We start from the raw sequence: 20,971 nt of genomic DNA on the forward strand, positions 1-20,971 counted from the left end.
CGTGGGGCTTGAACTCTGGGCCTGGGCACTGTCCCTCAGCTCTTCAGCTCAAGGCTAGCACTCTACCACTTGAGCCACAGCGCCACTTCCAGCTTTTTTGTTTTTGCTTATGTGGTACTGAGGAATTGAACTCAGGGCCTCAGGCATGCAAGGCAAGCGCTCTACCACTGAGCCACCTTCCCAGCCCCAAGAATTTCTAATACACTTTATAGTGATTTGAAAAAGTATGAGAACCTATGAACAAAGTTTAGTAATTTAGGGTTTACTGTCAGAAATGATGTTGACAAATACTATGTAATCTGTTTGCATTATGAACATAACACAAATACAAAACACAAAACCTCCAATGTTAACATTGATCATGTCTGAATTGGATTTAGATATTAACTATTCCTTATCTTATAGAAAGAACTTTCAAAATTCTTTCAAGGCTTATGTCTTAACCAAAATCTAAAATTTAAAAGGATTGAGTTATTTTTTTTCCTGGAATATTCTTAAATTTGGATTAACTTTTGGATTAACATTTTCAGGACGTGAAAAAAGTAAATAGATTATTCAAGTGTATGTGTTAATATAGGATAATTCTATTTCTAGTTATAACAGAAGTTCAACTTTCAGATTAAAAAAAGAAAAAAACGCTAAGCAAATATAAAAGGTGTTTGGGTTCAACTTATTTCCTAGTACAAATAACAAGTCAGTCAACTTTTCAATCAAATTCTTAAAATCATTCAAAAACATTCATATTTTACAGTTGTTAAACATTGCATTTATATTACAGAAGATACAAGAAAACTTAAAGGAACAAAAAAGTCTCAAACTATCCCAACTACTAAAATCAGAAATTTGTGAAATAAGAAATGATCAATGTTGCTTGGCAGATGCCTTATACTCACAAATCCATTTTAACTGCTTGACATCTAGCTTAATAATAAAAAAAGACTGCAGTTAAACTATTTAATAATATTTATAGAAGTCTGCCTTTCTGGATAGACATGGATAGACAATAGCTTATAATCAGGAAAAAAACTTGATAGTTTTAATCACAATTTATAATTGGCTAATTAAAAGTTCATTCTGTAATTTAGATGGTGTAAGAACGAACAAAAGGAATAACCTGGTAATTGCTTACTGTGCAATTCTGCCCATTAGTAACACTAAGCCAAGACTCTGACTGATATTCCTCTTGGTTGATTACATGTTTCCATGTGTTGTTGATCAACAAAAAGCAGCTACACAATATCAAGGATTCTTGTTTTTTTGTTTTTTTTTTAAGAGCAGCTCAATGATTTGGGAAAGCTGGTTAGTTCAATACAGAGAACACAGGGAAAAGTACAAAATGGCTCTGAACACCAAGGCCAGTACTTATCCAAGAATATTAATTTTTGTGTTATTTTCTTTTCTACAGAATATAAATCAAGACATTAACCTGAATTTGAGGTATACATACATACACAGTCCTAAACAAAATACTTTTCTTAAGTAGTATTACATTAAAAAATTGGAAAGAACATCTGTGATTTGTATTTTAACTCAATGGAACAAGAAGAGAGTAACATCAACTAGGGAGTATTATACTGATAATAAAGCTCTTAAAATTTCAAAATGTCTTCCTCGCCCTTTGTACTTACCACAGGCTCTACAATGTCCTGAAAGGATTCATTGAGAAAAATGTCAATCACAGTTTAATAACATACTTTGGAAGGAAATAATGAGAAAGAAAATTGGAAGGTGAAACTTCATCTTTGTTTTCAAATAAGTGGTCTTAATTTTCTTCTTATAGAAAAAGTTTGAAAGTTTATTATAAATATATCTAAACCATTAATTTTTGCAGCTTTCAGGTAAAGTCCAGCACTTCATTTATACAAAGTTCATGAGAAGAGGACAGTAGAGATCATCTAATCTTGAGTCGTGACATCATCCATTCGAGTCCTTGGCATAATCTAGAAAGAAAACAAAATGTTATGATTAAAATCATACCTAAAAATGCTACAGTCTACAAACTAAGACATTTTTTCATTAGCCTGAACAAGGACTTAAAAAAAAATCAGTAACATTCAATTCTGACACTATGACAGTGAAGCCACACTCTTTTTTTTTTTTGGTCGGTCATGGGGCTTGAACTCTGGGCTTGGGTACTGTCCCCGTGCTCTTCAGTCAAGGCGAGCCACTTGAGCCATCGTACCACTTCCGGTTTTCTAGTGGTTTATTGGAGATAAGAGTCTCACAGACTTTCCTGCCCAGGCTGGCTTTGAGCTGCGATCCTCAGATCTCAGCCTCCTGAGTAGCTAGGATTATAGGCGTGAGCCACCAGCGCCTGGCTTTTTGAAGCCACACTCTTATACCCCGTACATCTACTTTTGGTTCTACTGTAGCTCTAATGCCAGGATGAAGAAATCATTCAAGTGACAGAGCATCTGCCTAACAAGCCAAGTCCCAGTACCACAAACACAAAACCTCAAATACACAAACACACTCAGCCTTAAATACTGCCTGACCCATACATATGTCAAAAATATTAAAAATACCAACACTCTGTAACACTTTTGCTAATTCTAGAAATGTAACCTTAAAATAAAATCAGGTAACAAAATTTTCCTTTCAAAAAATACTTTAAGGGGCTGAGAAGGTGGCTCAGTGGTAGAGCGCTTGCCTTGCATGCTCAAGTCCCTGGATTCGATTCCTCAGCACCACATAAGCAGAAAAAAAAAAAGCCTGAAGTGGTGCTATGGCTCAAGTGGTAGAGCGCTAGCCTTGAGCTGAAGAGCTGAGGGACAGCGCCCAGGCCCAGAGTTCAGGCCCCACGACCGGACCCCCCCCAAAAAAAAATACTTTAAGATATTATAGTAGTGTTATTGAGTATATACATACGTATTTTATACTTGGATATAAAAATTTGAAGGCAATAAAATATATTACTTAAACCAGTTACTGCTGAATGACAGGTAACTGAACTAATCCAAATACTAAAAAGAATGTTCATTATGATAAAAACAACAAGAAAACCCCACAAATGTTTAGCAAGAAGGTAATGGCTATAAACATATGTTACAACAAAATCAAGGGTTAACTACTATTAATGACTATCTACTATGAGCTTTTGTAGCCATGAAAAGACCATGATAAAATGCTAAATTTTATTTTTCAAATCTCAAATTTTTTGGAGTCAAGTAGAGTCAAATAATATTAAGATTAAAAGTCAGTGACAATGAAAGAAACAAATGGCTATTTGGGAGTGGCTTTGTTTTTTCTCTTATTACCAATAGGGATAGTTCGAAATAATAAAATTAAGAACTAGGTAATTTAACTCCAAACTGTTAAATGAGCAGCCCTTACCTAGAAAATGTACTAATCATTTAACAGCCATTACTTCAGTCTTAATAGTAAGATCAAAATCTTTCCATGTTAGAGAAACCGAGGTTAGCAGTGGCAGATTATGAGGAATAGTGAGGCCAGCCTCCATAGTGTGTGCTCTTGAACCACCGGAGTCTAATACCAAAATGAAAACCAAGTCTTCTACTTCACTAAGATTCAGTTTTGAGAATTCATTAATATTTGTTCACCTTTCATCATGGTGTAGAAAAGGTAAGAATTTCTCATTTACCCCATTTATTTCTGCCCTTTCAAAATATACCAAGAATTTCAGCCTAAAACTTAAAAGACCTCTTTATAGAATCCTTGTCTCTAATTGTTTATTCTTGCTTTTAAATACATATAGATCTGTCATATTTTTCAAAAATAACAACAGAAACTTTGCTCTTCCATTTATCATTCCCCCCCTTCCATACAGGGGCTTGAAATTTGGCCCTTCCACTCAAGGTGGCATTCTACCACCAGAAGCCACCCCTGTGCTTCCACTTCCTTTTTTTGTTGGTTAATTCAAGACAAGAAACTCTCAAATTTGCCTGCTGGAGCTGGCTTCCAACCACAACCCTCAGCTCTCAGTCTCCCAAATAGCTGAAATTACAGGTCTGAGCCACCAGTGCCCAGTTCCTTATAGCTTTTATCCAGATGAAATTTCCTTTGTTTAATCTCTCCCTTCTCTTCTTGTCATACTTAAAAGCATTTAGAGATGCTATCCTAAAATCCACTTCCCTTTTAAACTCACCATCCCGTGCCCACTTTCCCAATACATAAAATTTGTTCTGATTAACTGCTTCATTGAATTTACTCACTCTTTATTAAACTCAATGAACATTTAATTGAACTATCCATTACTTTTACTTTGAAATACTTTCACCTCTTGGCACTAGTTTTCCAACACCTCTCTCTAGAGCTAAGGATTCACATGCCATATAACTTTTCTTTCCCAATGCTGGAGGTTGAACCCAGGGCCTTGCATTTGCTAGGCCAAGCAGTCTACCCATGAACCAAACACACAGCAATGATTTCCTTCAGATAACAGTGATATAATAAACAGCGAGTATCACTATATCAGGTTTGAGTCTTTTCCTCTTTTGGCTTTTTTATGCATAAAATAAGAGTAAGAACAATTATCCTGTAGGGTGGTCATAAGGATTAACTAAGACATTGTATGGAAAGCACTCCAGAGATAGGACATGCTTAGCAATGGTTAATTCTTAAGCTCCATCAACACAACAGGCATTTCCTGATTTTTCAAACTCTCAAAGAGCTCCTCCAGAAACTGCATCATCTTTATATGTATTAGTTGGGATTTATGTGTATTATATTTATGCTGTGTCTTAGTATTTGCAGAATCATTCTAAAAGAAATCTCTGTAGACTTCAACTGTTACACAACTCCCCTCTAAATACTTAAGTGATTTTAAGAAATACATTTTTAGACTAAATACATGTTACCTAAGGGGAAGACTTCTTACCCCTCGCCGGTAAGAGCACAGCATGCCTGGATATGCCACTGGTGATCCTTAATGGAAGTTAGCTTCAAAAACTGGGAGATTTCTGCTACACTCATGCATTCTTTAACATCTTGTTTATTAGCAAAAATCAGCAATCCAGCTTTTCGTAAGTCCTATGAAAGCAAACAAAACTTCTAATGAGAATACATTTTCCTACTTATTTTCCAATTCAACTAACAAATTTTCCATAATCGTAGTAACCTAGAATCTATTTTTATTTTTAAAACTCTATTCTCAGCCACCAGCACCCCACCCAACTATGCCTGCTTATAATGTTGGTTTTTTTTTTCATCTTTCAACAGTGTTGGGTTTCAAACTGAACTTAGAATCTTGTACTTGATCTCTATCTCCAGTCCTTTGTGCTTTAGTTTACTTTTCAAAAAGGTCTCACAATTATTTGCCAGCTGTTTTCAGAAAGCAATCATCTTACCTCCACTAGCAGACCCAGCCTCTGTTCAGAATTTCTTTAATTATTCTACCTAAACTAAGTCACAGCTCATAGGCTTGGAGAGGCCAACTTAAAATTGAACAAACGTTAAATATGTAAGTGTATGAACTTACATATTTATCATTTTTATTGTACCTTGTATTTCATATATTCAAATATATTAATATATTCAAATATAAGATGTAAGCTTTATGGCCAATAAAAAGTAGCTCTTTATTATCTAGTTCTCAAAGACTTGCCAAAATTCTACCCTTCTTATATTCTTCTATTTTACTTTGCATTTTCTGACTTAACATTACTCATTATCTAATATTCTGCTTTATTTTATTGATTTTATGTACTTATTTATTTAGACAAGGTTTCACTAGGTAACCTAGTATGCTTTCAAACTCAATCCTCCTGAGCACTGGTACCACAGACATGTGCTACCTTACTGGCTTAAATATGCTGCTTTAATTGATCACCTATCTACTGTTCTGAACCATTTTGAGCAGTCTTATCTCTACATTATTCAAATCATTTAACTGCATACATTGCCCACCCTTCAATCTCCTAAACCAGCTTTTAGCAACCAGGGTTCCGCGAAAGAACAAAGTTCTATAAAAAATGATTACCATGGCTATACTAAATGTCTTCCAACAGTGGATATAGCTAATATCTTCTAAATGCACAGGCAATAAGTGAATTCATTACATATGTTTATCTTAAGAGTTTTAGTGCTTAATTCTCAGTTGAGAAAGACTATCCTAATTCAACTATATTCATCTTCAAACCTCAAAGGCCTTGCCATGAAGATTTCATAAATTTGAGTAACAGTCATCTTAGATGGGCAATAAACCTATCAAATTTCCCCAGTTAGATATTAAGTTCTAACACTTCTATGCTATGACTCTCAGAAAAGTTCTTTCAACTTTCTGAATTTGTTTTTTTATAATTTAACATTCATTGTAAACCTGATCTGAGCAAGATATCCACCACAGTTAACCCCTTTCCAAATACAGGAACTATACATATCACAAGATGACTGGTAGGTTTTATTCCTAGAATAGGCCAAAAGTTCCTAGTCTCTTTCCAGCCCACTGTGTCCACCCCAAAACAGTTTTTAAAGCCAAAGACGAAACTTACTGGATAGCAAGTCAAAGTTACCACCCTTTTCCTGATAAAAATGCATGCAGGTAAATATTTTTTAAAGTTTATGTACAATTTTGAGAATAAGTACAAGAACTAAATTATATTTATTTTTCTTAGGCCACAAAACCATGAAGGCTAGAACTGATAAAGTCCCATAAAATTTTACTTATATAGAGAACAATATTGACAAAACTAATGTTCTGTTGTTGTGCTTGTTAATCTTCTCAACTGTGTTAAATGTTGTCTTTCTTCTTCATTTTTATGCAGTGCTGAGGATTGAATCCAGGGTTTTGCTTAGAGATTGTGATCTTAATTGTATATATTTGTGTTTAAGAAAGAATCCAAGCAAGGCACACCTATAATCTTAACTACTCAGGAAGCTGAGATCTGAGGATTGAGGTTCAAAGGCAGCCCAACCAGACACAATTGAGACTTTTTTCTCCAGCAAAAAGCTGAAACCAGAGGCATAGCTCAAGCAACAGAGCCCCAGCATTGATAATAAAAGCCAATCAAGCGCTCTAAGCCCAGAGACCACTCCAATACAGCACAACAACCAAAAAAATCAGTAAGAACAAACTGATACTGTTCCATACATGATTCTTTGTTTGAATATGGTTTTGATGACTTTTTCAATCTTTTTATTAGAAAAATATATAAATTTCTTATTTAGTTAAAATGATTATGTAAAACATTTTATAGAACAAAAAAATTGACTTAATCCTTGTCCAACTATTTGAAGGCCTGACTTTTAGTTACAGTGCCCTCTTCAGGATGGCAGCTGTTAATGTACCACAGCTAACAGTTCTTGAATAACAGGTTCAGAAAGGAAAATTTCTAGATGTTAATCATTTTAATATTATGAGTTTCAACTATAATTCATTCATGTAGCTCTATAAAAGGCCAAAAATTTTGAAATTGATTATAACTTGCACTGAGTCATTATCAAGGACATTAACTATTTTTCTCTCTTATCCTAAATAGAAAATGGACCATCATTGGTAGTTGATATGTGACTGAGCCACTAAGTAAATGGATTTTCCATGGGATTGAATTCCTATCCTGTTAGGTTTCAACAACTCTTCCTAGTGCTGCTCAAGTCTTTTATAGGTCAGGCTTGCAAATGCTGGTATTATTTAAAGAACAAACCTCTGACACAAGTTAGCATAATACATACTATATGCTACTTTATTTATAAGTAATCAGCATTAATTTTGAAATTATTTGGAGAAATCCCTAAGCCAAAAATATGAAAACACAATAAAGCCATTTATTTAAGGGTCTCCAAAATAAAACTCTGAATATAATTTTTTTTTACATTGAAAAGGTTCAAATTTTATTTAGTGATCTTGATTTAGCTTTAGTAAAAGTAAATCTATTTTACCTATTTTATGAAATCAGCAGAAAATATACTGGACTAAGACAATCCATCAATTTGACAGAGCAAGATGTCAATGTTTAAGGCAAACATGATCTTTTGTACATGAGCCATTTTAAACACTACCTGCTGTACATACTGAAGATATCTATTCTTAAAATGACACACTTTTTTTTACTGGAGATGAATAGCAAATTCAAGAGATATATACTTAGCAACTTCTGTATGCCATTTATAGTTATAAGTTTGTTTCTCCAAGCCTCATATGTGAAGTTTTAGAAAAGTTGGATCATTTGACAAAAAGTTTAGATTTGGATGTTTAGAACTAATGTTTCTTTTAAATTCTGAAATAGCACCCCCATGAGAAATTGGGAAGAACAAATGTGATGCAAATTCTCATTTCCTTCCCCCAGTATCTAAGGTAAAAAGATGACTTACCTCATGGGCTAACATTTTATAGAGTTCTTCTCTAGTTACAGAAATCCTCTCTCTGTCTGTACTGTCCACAACAACTATTACAAACTGAAAAGATCACATAAAAAAAAGTGATTACATAATTTTGCATTTGAAAATCTATAAAGGCTCCTAGTACCACAAGATTAAAATCCTTTTTTCTTTTTTTTGTTTTGTTTACAGTTTTTTGGAGACAGAATCTAAACAAAATAACCCAGGTTACTCTCAAACTCCAGAACCTCATGCTTCAGTCTTCTGAAGGCTAGAATTACAGGCCTGAGTCTACATGCCTACCAAGACATTAGAATCTTATGGTATTACTTGAAAACCATTGATAGTTGCTATGGAGTATAAAGTCTAAAGGTTTCATCCATGTCTAAGTCAAATATATTTACTGACTTTTAAGGAAAATAAAGTAACATGATGCTAATATTTTAATCAAAACAGAATACATTTGTTTTCTAAACTAGTCTTAAATACTAATGGACCTATATCCAGCTGTTTGCACTATAAAGAAAAAAATTACCGGCTGGGAAGGTGGCTCAGTGGTAGAGTGCTTGCCTTGCATGCATGAGGCCCTGGGTTCGATTCCTCAGCACCACATAAGCAAAAAAAGAAAAAAGCCAGAAGAGAGTGCTAGCCTTGAGCTGAAGAGCTGAGGGACAGCGCCCAGGCCCAGAGTTCGGGCCCCACGACCGGACCCCCCCAAAAAAAACCTTTAAAAGGGGGGTGTGGGGGGAGGATGGGATGGGAAGGGGAAACAAAGGAGGAGGCTACAATGCTTGATAAGAAATGTACTCATTACCTTGCCCATGTAATTGTAACCCTTCTATACAGTATTTTCACAATAAAAAAAATTAAAAAAAAATTACCTTATCATAAGAAAAAAAAAGTTACAGTCCTAAGATTAAGTTACTTCCAGGCATATATTTCTTACTGATATCCATTTGAAAACTGAAAAGGACATGAATATAAGTAATGTGACAGTTAAATCAAGTGGTTGCTTTTTTTTTTTTACAATAATGTCTATGTATATAATTTATTTTGAATCCATTAAAATGTTACAGACTGAAACCAAGCTGATGGCTCCACTGGAATTTTAAAAAAGTAAATAATATATCTAACTTCATAACAGCTCATTATACTCCAAATCTGGAAGGTATCTAAAACTGTTTTATGCAATTCGGTAAATACCAAGAGACATCCCTTCTACCAGGGCTAGTTTCCATTTTAAATTCTTCCTTGTGAAAACTTTTAAATTAAAAAACAAACTGTCTCTTGAGTAATTTAAATCTGTTTCCTGAAAGTAGAGCTCTTTCTTAACCCAAGGAAGAGACTGGTAGAAGACACAATGAAAGATCCTCAATTCTAAGAGCACTATAAAGAAAGAGGGAAACAGTGATAAATTAATCTATAATGCCTAAGTTAATGCCTATCATTAAGATCCTTCCTACTGGGCTGGGAATGTGGCTTAGTGGTAGCATATTTGCCTAGCATGGGTTCGATTCCTCAGTACCACATAAACAGAAAAAGCTAGAAGTTAAGTGGTGCTGTGGCTCAAGTGGTAGAGTGCTAGCCTTGAGCAAAAGCAGCTCAGGAACAGCGCCCAAGCCCTGAGTTCAAGCCCCAGGACTGGCAAGAAAAAAAATCCTTCCTCTTTCCTTCCCTTCTGTGCTGGTCCTGGAGCCTGAACCCTGGACCTGTTTTTGATCTTTTCTGGTCAAGTCTAGAACTCTACCACCTTTGGCTTTTTTTTTGGGGGGGGGTAGTTAATTGGAGATAAGAGATAAGACTGTCCTGTCCCAGCTGACTTCAAATGGTGATCCTCAAGTCTCACCTTTCTGAGTAGCTAGGATTACCAGCACAAGCTTCTGGCTCCCAGTTATTTACTTTTTAAAAGTTACTTACTTGTTTCCAACAAATTACTGTTGGATTTCAATATCCAGAGGCAAGTGGATAAGAAAACAGCTAGCGTACTAAGTGGCTTTATTACTACATATGCATTCTGTTCCAAAGCATTTTAATACAGCTATTACTTTCCAAGGTATTGGTATAATTTAGTATCTTCATCATTATATACATCTCTTCTTTTCCAAAAATTATAATTAAATTCTTAACGGTTATCAGACCGTTACATATCCTTGTTATTTAGTGATTTAAAGTCAGCCTTACACTTTTAGAGTATGATCAGCACTAAGAAACAATTGCTACAGCCCCTTCACTTTATAGGTATACAAATGAATATGCCTAAAGCCCTCTCCTGGGAAGAAACATGTAAATACAAACATAAGATTGTGTCTAAAATGCTTTAGAACCAAAAGAAAAAATACTCTGTGTCGCATAAAAAATGCACAGTACAATTGGATAAGATTCAAAACCTTAAGAGTCCTCTCTCATTTAACTAGAATTCCGCCCCCCTTAGCAAATATAAGAAATAAAATTACAAACTGTGAGATGGAAGTCATTATGAAAACACAATCTAAAACCAATGACACAATCAGACTAATCAATTAGTAATTTTCCTTCCAGAAATGCAATACTATAATACCAAATCAAATATTCTACTATGCTTAAACTCAATATATCAAAACACTTATATTTTTGAAAGATTAAAAGTTTCAAATCTAAAGATTTACAGAACACTGTGTTCATAGAAGATTTAGCATATTAAGAAATATTACCTCTGTGTTAGTATAGTAAGTATTCCAGGAAGAACGAAGAGATTCTTGGCCACCAATATCCCACATTAAGAAACGTGTATTATTGATCACTATCTCTTCTACATTACTTCCTATTGTAGGTGATGTATGTACAACTTCGTTCATAGAACTGGAAAAAAATCATATATATATATATATATTATAATCAGTAAGGGAGCTAGCTTGTTTAAACATTTTTAGCTGAGAAACAAAGCAACCTGACCTTTTATATTTTTAGCAAATTATACCTTTCCCACTAACTCATATCATGAACAAATTAAGACTTAAAAGAACTGGAACTGGAATTGAGTAATAATCTAGATCATTCCAGAAAAGTCAATAAACAAATATTTTTCACCTCTCCAAAAGCAAAAAAGCATTAGTACAAAACAACTGAACAACATGCTCAATGTCATAAATGTCTAGTTGTTTCTATAAAGATTTGGTTAAATTTGGCTTCTGGTTTATGGTCAACTTGCTTTCTTACTGAGAAACGTCCACATAAATTGCTTTGCTTTCATTTATCAAATATCACCTGGCAGAAAAAGTAACTGAAAACAACTAATTTTTAAGGTAGTTAATACTTACAATTGGTAAAGAATGGTTGTTTTCCCTGCATTATCCAACCCAACAATGATAACTTTGTGCTCTGAAATATAAAAAACAAATTTAATTAAAGAAAATACCTTAAAGAAACATAGACACACACAAAATATTTGTCTTTGCCCCATCTTAGTACAGTAAATTCACTTTATGGCATATCTTACATTCTTAGAGCTAAACAATACCAGTAGAACTGTGCTATTATGCTCATTTCCCTTGTCCTCCTCATTCTACACAGAGACCTCTTCTCTTTCCAGCAACCTCTGGAGGCAGCCAGAAGCACTATAGTCTTTCTACCAGACTGTCAGGAGACTGGAAGAAAATTTAAGAGACTATGATGCCACAGAAGTCAAAGAGGAATCATTGCTACTAGCGCTACAGATCCTTAGATCTGTCATGTTACCATGGTTCGACGGTTTAAATGTACGAATGATAGTTATGCACTACAAAGAGCATTGTTTTTCTTTCCTATTCATCGATCTCACATATATACACTTGATACCTAAAGTTCGAGTCAGAAATTCACTTATTTGTAGACTGTTACGATTATACTGGTTATACTATAATACGAGTAGACCTGACTATTGCTTTGTTTTTAACTGCCTGCTCTTCGTGTTCTCCAGGATTTACCTACTTCATATGTCACTATGGCACCTTGGGATTCATCTATTTCCAGAGTGTAAAATCATATCCTAAAGACAGCAGTGTGTGGAGGAAGCTAGTCTCCAAAGACAATTCTTACATAGCCATGGTCTTGGGTATACCCTCCTCTTGATGCTGAGCTGATGCCAGGACTCACTTTTAACTCACAGAAAGTAGCAGAAGTAATGATGTTTTATTTCTAAGCCTAAATGATAAAGAAATCACATATTTGCCACCTGGTGGTTTTAGACAATTCCCACCGAGGGTGAACAGACATTATAAAGTCCAAGATTCTGTGCAGTCAAGTGAGGAAAGCTAGGATGGTTAGATTTTATGGTAAGAAAAAACTGGCAGGCCTCCCAGTGACCAGCCTCCCCAGTTTTAGCCATTCCAGCTGACAGTCTAGACCCAAGAATAAAGAAACTATCTAGCACATGCAGCATGCTTGAAGCTTTACATGCCTCTATAGTTCCAGCTGCCATCTGACTGTAATGAAAAATAAGTTCCCAAGGTACAGCTTTCTGGCTGCGGTCAGTCAAATAACAGAACCATGAAAAGTAGTAATATATTACTGACTGTATCACAAACTAACTCAAAAGATTATGTGACTATAGCAATTACTTCTTTGACCCCAAGATTCTTTCTCTTAAGAAATTGTAATTATTAATGCATATTGATTCTATGTATTAATAAATTTAACAATAAGGCCTTGTTTCTTTGCTATAAAATAATAAGAGGAAATACTTTTTTTTTCTTTTTTTTTTTGCCAGTCCTGGGGCTTGAACTCAGGGCCTGGGTACTGTCCTAAGCTTCTTTTTGTTCAAGGCTAGCACTCTACCACTTAAGCCACAGTGCTACTTCTGACTTTTTCTGTTTATGTGGTATTGAGGAATCGAACCCAGGGCTTCATACATGCTAGGCAAGCACTCTACCACTAAGCCACATTTCCAGCCCCAAGGAAATACTATCTTTCAGTATAGTATAACAATTAGGATAGCACACCGGAATGCCTAGCACCAAAACAGTTTCTACCCTGTGCTCCCAAATTCCTCCTAAACTCATCCCAACATCTTATTTGTTAACCACTTCCATTAATTCTATCTCAAAAAACTAGGGACTGGGAAGGTGGCTCAATGGTAGAGTGCTTGCCTTGCATACATGAGACCGTGAGTTCAGTTCCTCAGCAACACATAAGCAGAAAAAGCTGGAAGTGGTGCAATGGCCCACGTGGTACAGTGCTAGCCTTGAGCTGAAAAGCTGAGGGACAGAAGACACCACCAAAAAAACAAAACAAAACAAAAAAACTACCTACTGCCTACTTTTTTAGGTGAAGTGCTTCCCAACTCTTCTTTTGATCCTTTTCCCTAGTCTCTCTCAAATCCATCTTCTGTTTCTACAATATTTTTTTTCTGCACTACAGAGCTGATAATGCCACTCTTATTTGATTTTCACAATTGAGTGGGTTCAGCTTTATCTCTCATCACTATTACCAGTTCAAGTCATGCTTCCCTTCAGGGTATACACTCAACAACAGATGCTTCTTCAACTTCTATTCATGGCAGGAGCAGGGAATTTCTATTCATCTTTTTTTTTTTGATCGGTCATGGGGCATTAACTCTGGGCCTGGGCGCTGTCCCTCAGCTCTTCAGCTCAAGGCTAGCACTCTACCATTTGAGACACAGCACACTTCCTGATTTTTCTGTTTTATGTGGCGCTGAGGAATTGAACCCAGGGCCTCATGCATGCAAGGCAAGCACTCTACCACTGAGCCACCTTCCCAGCCCTCTAGTCATCTTTTAAGGTCCCATTTTCCATGAGAAATTACTTTTCTTTTGCCTTCCTACAACACTTCTTGTATAGCACTTACCACCATTATTTCTATGTGCACTAATCTCAGCTTAAAAAAAGCACCGCTCAACTGTTTATAACATGTTGGCCTGTACACTCCTGGTGACAACTACTCTTCCTGGCACAAGGCAAGTACTGTTCCCTCATACAGGCTTTTCAGTATCATTTTTAAAATCCAGAGCCCATTCTATTCATGTTTAGAGATGAACACGGTGGAATAACAATGTTGTAGCTGTTGGAAGGTTAGTAATAGGTAGAAAACCTGTTAAGGGAGTTAAGAGGTGTCATAGATGGAACAGAGTAAAACTGTTTAACAAGTGTGATTGTTTCACTCTGACTTAACACATAAAAGCCATATTAAGTACTAACATCTATCAGCTCCATCCCAAGATGTATCTCTATTTTTTATTAAGCATATAGCATCGACGACCATCTTTCCCTGAGAAAAATTATGTAGCATGACTCATTTAAAATCAGATCATTTGCTAGGCAATGGTGGCTCACACCTGTCCTAGCCTCTTAGAAGGCTGTGATCTGAGAATCATGTTTCAAAGTTAGCCCTGGCAAGAAAGTCCATGAGACATTTATCTCCAATTAACCACAAGAAAACCAGAAGTGAAGCTATGGCTCAAAGTAGTAGAGCACCAGCCTTAAGGAAAAGAGGTTAGGGACAGAGCCCAGGCCCTGGGCTCAATCCCTACCAACAAAAATAAATTAATTAAAATAAAATCTTCATTTGAGGAGGAAGGAATTCCAACCTAGGAAATATTATAGGCTGTGATACACAATAAATCTCATCTTTACAATACAGCCACGCCTTCAACAGTGCAGGTTTTTTCCTATTAGAAAGTTTCTAAACAGCATGGTAATTCTGTCTTTCTACCCATTTTTCTATGCCCCCAATTTACAATGACACATCTCTTCAATTTTATTAATGTAACTATCTGTATAATGTTAACACAGCCAGAAGTTTCTCAGATGGTTACTAATTTTTAATCAGTGCCTTCTTAAAATGTCAGCTAAAGTGTTCCAGGAATACATTTTATAATAATAGCGTACATTAGGGACAGGACAAAAGTTACACTTGCCAAAACTCATGAGGAAAACACATTGACTCTGCCCAATGAAAGAAATGGTACCCTTATAACAATAGAAATGTGTGTGTGTGTGTGTGTGTGTGTGTGTGTGTGTATAAACAAAGTACATAGAGATCTCTAAATATAAGAAAAATGTTTCTTACATGTTGCTTAATGGCTTAAGGAGGATAAACACTTAGGTCAACAACACTATGATTTTTTTTCAGTATGCTGCTATAATTGCTTTCAAAACCTAAGATATAAAATTCTGAATACCTACAAGGTGGCAAATCCTTTCATCTTTGAAGGTAATTTGTGTGTACCTGCCAGTCTGGAGTTAGAATGCAGGGCTTAGGTACTGTCCCTGAACTTTTCTGCTCAAGGTTGGTACTCTACCAGTTGAGCAACAGCTCTACTTCCAGCTTTTTGGTAGTTTTCTTGGCAATAACGTAGACTCTTATTGACTTTCCTGCTTGGGGCTGACTTCAAGTAGCAATCCTCAGATCTCAACTTCCTGAGTAGCTAGAATTACAGGCATGAGCCACTGGTGCCCAGCTTGAAGATTAATTTGATTTTATTTATTTTTTTTGAGGGGGGGTCCAGTCGTGGGCCTGAACTCTGGGCCTGAGCACTGTCCCTTAGCTCTTCAGTTCAAGGCTAGTGCCCTACCACTTGAGCCACAGCGCCACTTCCGGCTTTTTTTCTGCTTATGTGGTGCAGAGGAATTGAACCCAGGGCCTCATGCATGCAAGTCAAGCACTCTACCACTGAGCCACCTTCCCAGCCCTAATTTGATTTTAATCCACAATTTTTTTTGGGGGGGGGTCCAGTTGTGGGGCTTGTACTCTGGGCCTGGGCGCTGTCCCTCAGCTCTTCAGCTCAAGGCTAATGCTCTACCACTTGAGCCACAGTGCCACTTCCGGCTTTTTTCTTTTTGCTTATGTGGTGCTGAGGAATCAAACCTAGGGCCTCAGGCATGCAAGGCAAGCACTCTTCCACTGAGCCACCTTCCCAGCCCCCTAATTTGATTTTTAAGAAGGGATTTATTTGTTTTTGTCATGAAGAAAAAAGTACCTCAAATAAGTACTATTTATTGTTAAATGAGGTATAATCCCTTAAAAAAGATTAAAAAATTATCTCTGAAGAAATTCTAAAAGGAGTTTCAAGAGCAGCACATTATCTGTGGAGAAACTATCCAGCCTTCTAAGATTAGCTTTCAAATTTTAAAAAAAAAAGAAAGAAAGAAAGAAAAATCCTCATCTGGTATAGGTCAAAGTGGATATTTGTTTTTAGCTATGCCCCTAAGCCTTATTTACTGATTCTAAACTTATTACTTTTCCTAATTAGTTAGGAAGACCTACCTAGGCAAAATTTAAAAAAAAAAAAAAAGAGAAAAGAATTTTATCTGAATCTATCAAATAATAAAATAATAGGCAGATTTTCTATTGTCTGAAAAGAATGTGACAAGCAAGGTAAACCTGTTCTAAACTGAACCATTATTTTACAGATAAGAGACACAGGAGGAATAAGGAAAATGGCAGAAGAGGCTCATACAAGAAAAATTTCATACCATAAGCTGACTGCCTGCTGAGGAAAGGTACTGACAGTTTCAAGATGCCTCTTCTTAAAAGAAGCCACCATACAGAATGAACCAGACAATCAGAAAACTGAAATCAGATACCATAACCTATGGTGGATAAAAGTGTAACCTTTTTAATTTTTGTCTTTTTTCAACAGTGCTTAGGAAAAAAAAAAAAAAAAACACTGCAGACAGAAAATATGGAAAATACACAGTATGAGAATCCATGTGTGGCACGATGGAAAAATAACAAGGAGGATATCAGAGTTGATCATAAAAAAGCAATCCATCAAAGCTCATGCCTGTAATCCTAGCTAGTTAAGCTAGGATCTGAAGATTGTGGTTCAAAGCCAGCCTGGCAGAAAAGACCCTAAGTGACTCTTATCTCCCATTAACCACTCAAAAACTGGAAATAGAGCTGTGGCTCAAAGTGTAGAGTACCAGCCTTGAGCAAAAGAGCTCAGGGACAGGACAGGGCTCAGACCCTGAGTTCAAACCCTATGACCACCACCCCTGCTGCCCCCCCCCAAAAGTAATCAATACAGCAGTGGTACTCACTACACACTGTGGAAAATGAACGTTACAACTTGTAGGTAGGGACAGGAGGGAAAAGCTGGAAAGAAGCAAAGAAAGGGGTGACATCATCCCCAAAGAAATGTACTCTTTACCTAAATCACATAACTGTAACCCCTCTGAACATCACCTTTATAATAATAGGAAAAAAAGGTTGAAGTAATGAATCAATTAGCCATTGAATTCATACAAGGAAAGAAATGTTACCCAACAAGACAAGGAATGACTGGAAAACCCAGTAGGTAAATAGCTAATGGGGTACAGCAGACACAAGGTAGGTGCGGACCCAAAATATTCAGTCTAAAACAAAAAGCCATGTATCCTTCTGCCTATGTCCCATGTTGACAGATAAAGTAGACAAGGAAAAAGAAGTTAAGAGTGGAAACATGGTGAAAAAGGACAGACATGACAAAGAAGGGTTAGTTTTAACCCAAATCTCTACTTGGTTCCCAAAGTCTCATAGTTTTCCAATTCACTTTGCTCATACCATTCTCGACCTGAAGACCAACCTGCTCACCGGCCTACCCAACTTTAAACATATGAGCAATTCCTATGTCAACTACAGACATGAATGTGCAAAAATATACCAACTCTGATTTCTAAGATCAATCAAGAAAATGTACAAGAGTTTTTTTTAAAGGTTAAAAATACTTCAAAAAGAAAAAGGAAGAAACTTCAAACATATAGAACCTAGGAAATCTCCTAAGAGCCACCTGCTTGGAACAAAGATCTTTCTGGAGGGCCATTCCTATGAAGAATCCATGATCCAGAGAATCATCACCTCCTTACCCTGGCCTAACAATCATTTCCAACTTCTACCGGAGGCTGGGACATTGGTCCCCAAGATTGGTTTCTGCTAGCAGGAGAGGAGAAAAAGTGTTTACAATACAGTATCAATGATTATTTTCAATAGCCTTCTAAATCTAAACTATATCATGTGAATCACAATGAGAACTATGAAATTAATTGATTGTGTAATGGGTTCAAAGATAAAGGTGCCAACTTAATAGTGACAAACTAGCCAATTTCTTAATGATTCACACTTTGTAATACTAAGTTAACGCCTAATATTCTTATGTTCTTTCACCACCCCGGCCTGTACTTTTCCTCATAAAGACAAAACAAGACTCTATATCAATAAACACAAATCTGTAGCCTGAAAAGTGTTAAAATGTCCTTCCAAACAAATGCACACCAAAATAAAACATGCCCACTCAAAGAAGTTTCTATGGAAAAACATTAATTGAATTTTAAGTCATCTCATCTCAATTATTTGATACATGTGAATTATAACAAGTTTCATGCTTACTATGATTTTTCTTTTACATTATCTGTGCTACAGCATTCCTGCAATTACTCATATAAGCCAAAACAACTACATACTGTTATATGCTTTGATGGAATTCTGATTTATCATTTAGGCTTTAGTTTAACAATCAGTTGTTTTGTCACAATAATCCTTATTTTTCTCATTTCTCTTTTTTTTCATTTTCTTTTTACACACTCAGGCAGTTCCTTTCATTGCCAATCTCTAATAGTTTAAATCAGCTAAGCATGAATTCACATGCCTGTAATTTCAGGGGACAGAAACAGAACAACCTAAAGTTTGAAGGCAAGCTGAACTAAACAATGTCATCTAGCCTCAAAAACACCAAAATAAAAAAAGGCAAATACATATGTATATACCTTTGAATATGGCAGTAAATCTAATTTTTTAAAGTATTATTCTGGAGGCCTTATGAATTATACAAAGTCAGAAAACACAAAAGCAAAAAAAATTGGGCGTCACTTTGCTTCTACATTCTCATCTCATATGCAAATTACCACTAAGCCTTACCAATGCATTCATCATGTTCACTATTGTTCCCTCAGTCCTCAGCACAGAGTGTGAAAGTCTGTGGTAAATAGTTTATCTTTGGGCACCAGTGGCCACTACTCAAGAGGCTGAGATCTGGTTGGAAGCTAGCCTGGGCAGGAAAGCCCCTGAAACTCTTACCTCTAATATTAACTACTCAGAAAAAGCAAGAAGGGGTGCTGTGGCTCAAGTGGCAGAGTACTAGCCTTGAGCACAGAGGCTCAGGGACAGTGCACCCAGGGCTTCAATTCAAGCTCCAAACTGGCAAGAATAAATAATGTATCATTTAGTAAACAAATCAGACCTAGAAGATGTAAAGATCTGGAAGGAGATATGTGATGGAGCCATTTGGATTGAAAAGTTAATTTTCAAAACTTAAGTATCATCAATTTTTTTTTTTTTTTGGTCAGTCGTGGGGCTTGAACTCTGGGCCTGGGTGCTGTCCCTCAGCTCTTCAGCTCAAGGCGAGTGCTCTATCACTTGAGCTACAGCACCACTTCTGGTTTTCTGGTGGTTTTATTGGAGATAGGAGTCTCACAGTCTCTCCTGCCCGGGCTGGCTTTGAGCCGGGATTCTCAGATCTCAGCCTCCTGAGTAGCTAGGATTACAGGCGTGAGCCACCAGTGCCAGGCAGTATCATCAATTTTTTTAAAAACTGAAAATAAACTTCCTATTTATAGCAACAGTAATAAATTTTCAGGGGGAAAAATAAATTTTTTTCTTAAAGAAAAAATAATTACACGTGACAAAATTAGAGAGCCAATCAGGAGACATAAACAATCATTTGACTTGTGGAGTTTAATATAAAGAAAGTATGCATTATAGGGGACTGGAATGAGATTTGCTAGTAAAAAAAAAAGTCAAGGAATGGCAAACAAGAAGCCTCATCCCTGGGTGAGACGGGCTCCTCTCGGCAGTCTCTCAGGACTCAGAAGGAAGGGTGTTGGAGGTCAGACATGGTTCACTAAAAGGCCAAGCAGGTGTAATGGTGGGGTATCCAGAACTTACTAGAAATCCCCACTCTAGGTTCTGAGGAAAACCAGTTTCTGGGTGAGGTAGGTTTGGGGGAGGTTCAAGAGCCCAGCACTGGTGAGGTGTGTTCACAAAGAGCCTGTCAGCAGAGCATATGGTAATAATAACCATAAAGAAAAACCTGTCCTCCTGCAATGTCCCTCCACTGCTGTCTATTGATAGAGCCTAACTCTATGCCAGCTGGCAAAAGACAAGTATTTTAAGGACTCAGCTTCATTTTCAGAGTATGTAAAAAAGTTCATTCGGAACCAAGAGGCCATATGCTGACAAATGGTATAGTCTACTCTTTGTGATATCAGCTTCCACATGTACTCTTCTGCATGTCTGAATTCACTAAAATTGCATAAGCTCTATAAGCCAGAGTAACTTCCCTAGGCCAGTCTGCACGGCACAGATATCTTCCTTGGCACTCACTTATAATCTCTAACTCCCTTTCCAAGAACTAATCAGAGGAGGAATATGAAGGCTACCAATAAGGAAATTCACAACCTTTTCTTATTCACACCAGTGTGAGAAAGTTCCTCGTTTTATCTAACAGGAATCCTTAGACAAAGAAAGCTGGTGTGTGTGTGTGTGTGTGTGTGTGTGTGTGTGTGTGTGTGTGTGTGTGTGTGTGTGTGTAATCCAAGGTACTTTTAATTTATGGAGTTAAAAAAAAACAAAGAAAGCTGGGTGTGTGTGTGTGTGTGTGTGTGTGTGTAATCCAAGGTACTTTTAATTTATGGAGTTAAAAAAAAACTACCTAATGTTTTTAGACAAAGAAAGCTGATATGTGTGTGTG

At 36.4% G+C, this 20,971-nt stretch overlaps 1 protein-coding gene across 2 annotated transcripts; it reads right to left on the reverse strand.

The window, feature by feature from the left end:
- Nucleotides 1-547: 547 nt before the first annotated feature.
- On the reverse strand, nucleotides 548-12,015 carry Arl5a (ADP-ribosylation factor-like 5A). 2 transcript variants are annotated; one of them, XM_013028882.1, is made up of 6 exons: nucleotides 11,750-11,846; nucleotides 11,571-11,631; nucleotides 10,965-11,112; nucleotides 8,269-8,352; nucleotides 4,838-4,989; nucleotides 548-1,940 (listed from the first exon to the last, which is right to left on the reverse strand). In XM_013028882.1, the coding sequence occupies exons 3-6, from the start codon at nucleotides 11,106-11,108 to the stop codon at nucleotides 1,892-1,894; spliced, it is 429 nt and encodes a 142-aa protein (XP_012884336.1). In that variant the 5' UTR covers nucleotides 11,109-11,112; nucleotides 11,571-11,631; nucleotides 11,750-11,846; the 3' UTR covers nucleotides 548-1,891. The 2 variants fall into 2 exon arrangements, with proteins under 2 accessions (XP_012884336.1, XP_012884346.1); XM_013028892.1 differs by lacking the exon at nucleotides 8,269-8,352 and having other exon boundaries at nucleotides 11,750-12,015.
- Nucleotides 12,016-20,971: the final 8,956 nt, after the last annotated feature.

Source organism: Dipodomys ordii, unplaced genomic scaffold (assembly GCF_000151885.1).
Source record: "Dipodomys ordii isolate 6190 unplaced genomic scaffold, Dord_2.0 Scaffold5, whole genome shotgun sequence".
NCBI lineage: Eukaryota > Metazoa > Chordata > Mammalia > Rodentia > Heteromyidae > Dipodomys > Dipodomys ordii.

Excerpts from the sequence above, each read along its gene's own strand:
- Arl5a (XM_013028882.1), bottom strand. The coding sequence starts at position 11,108 with ATGAACGAAGTTGTACATACATCACCTACAATAGGAAGTAATGTAGAA. Across the intron at positions 8,353-10,964 it reads CTTACTATACTAACACAGAG|TTTGTAATAGTTGTTGTGGA; the intron begins GTAATATTTCTT and ends TGATCTTTTCAG. Across the intron at positions 1,941-4,837 it reads TGTGCTCTTACCGGCGAGGG|ATTATGCCAAGGACTCGAAT; the intron begins GTAAGAAGTCTT and ends TTTTCTTTCTAG.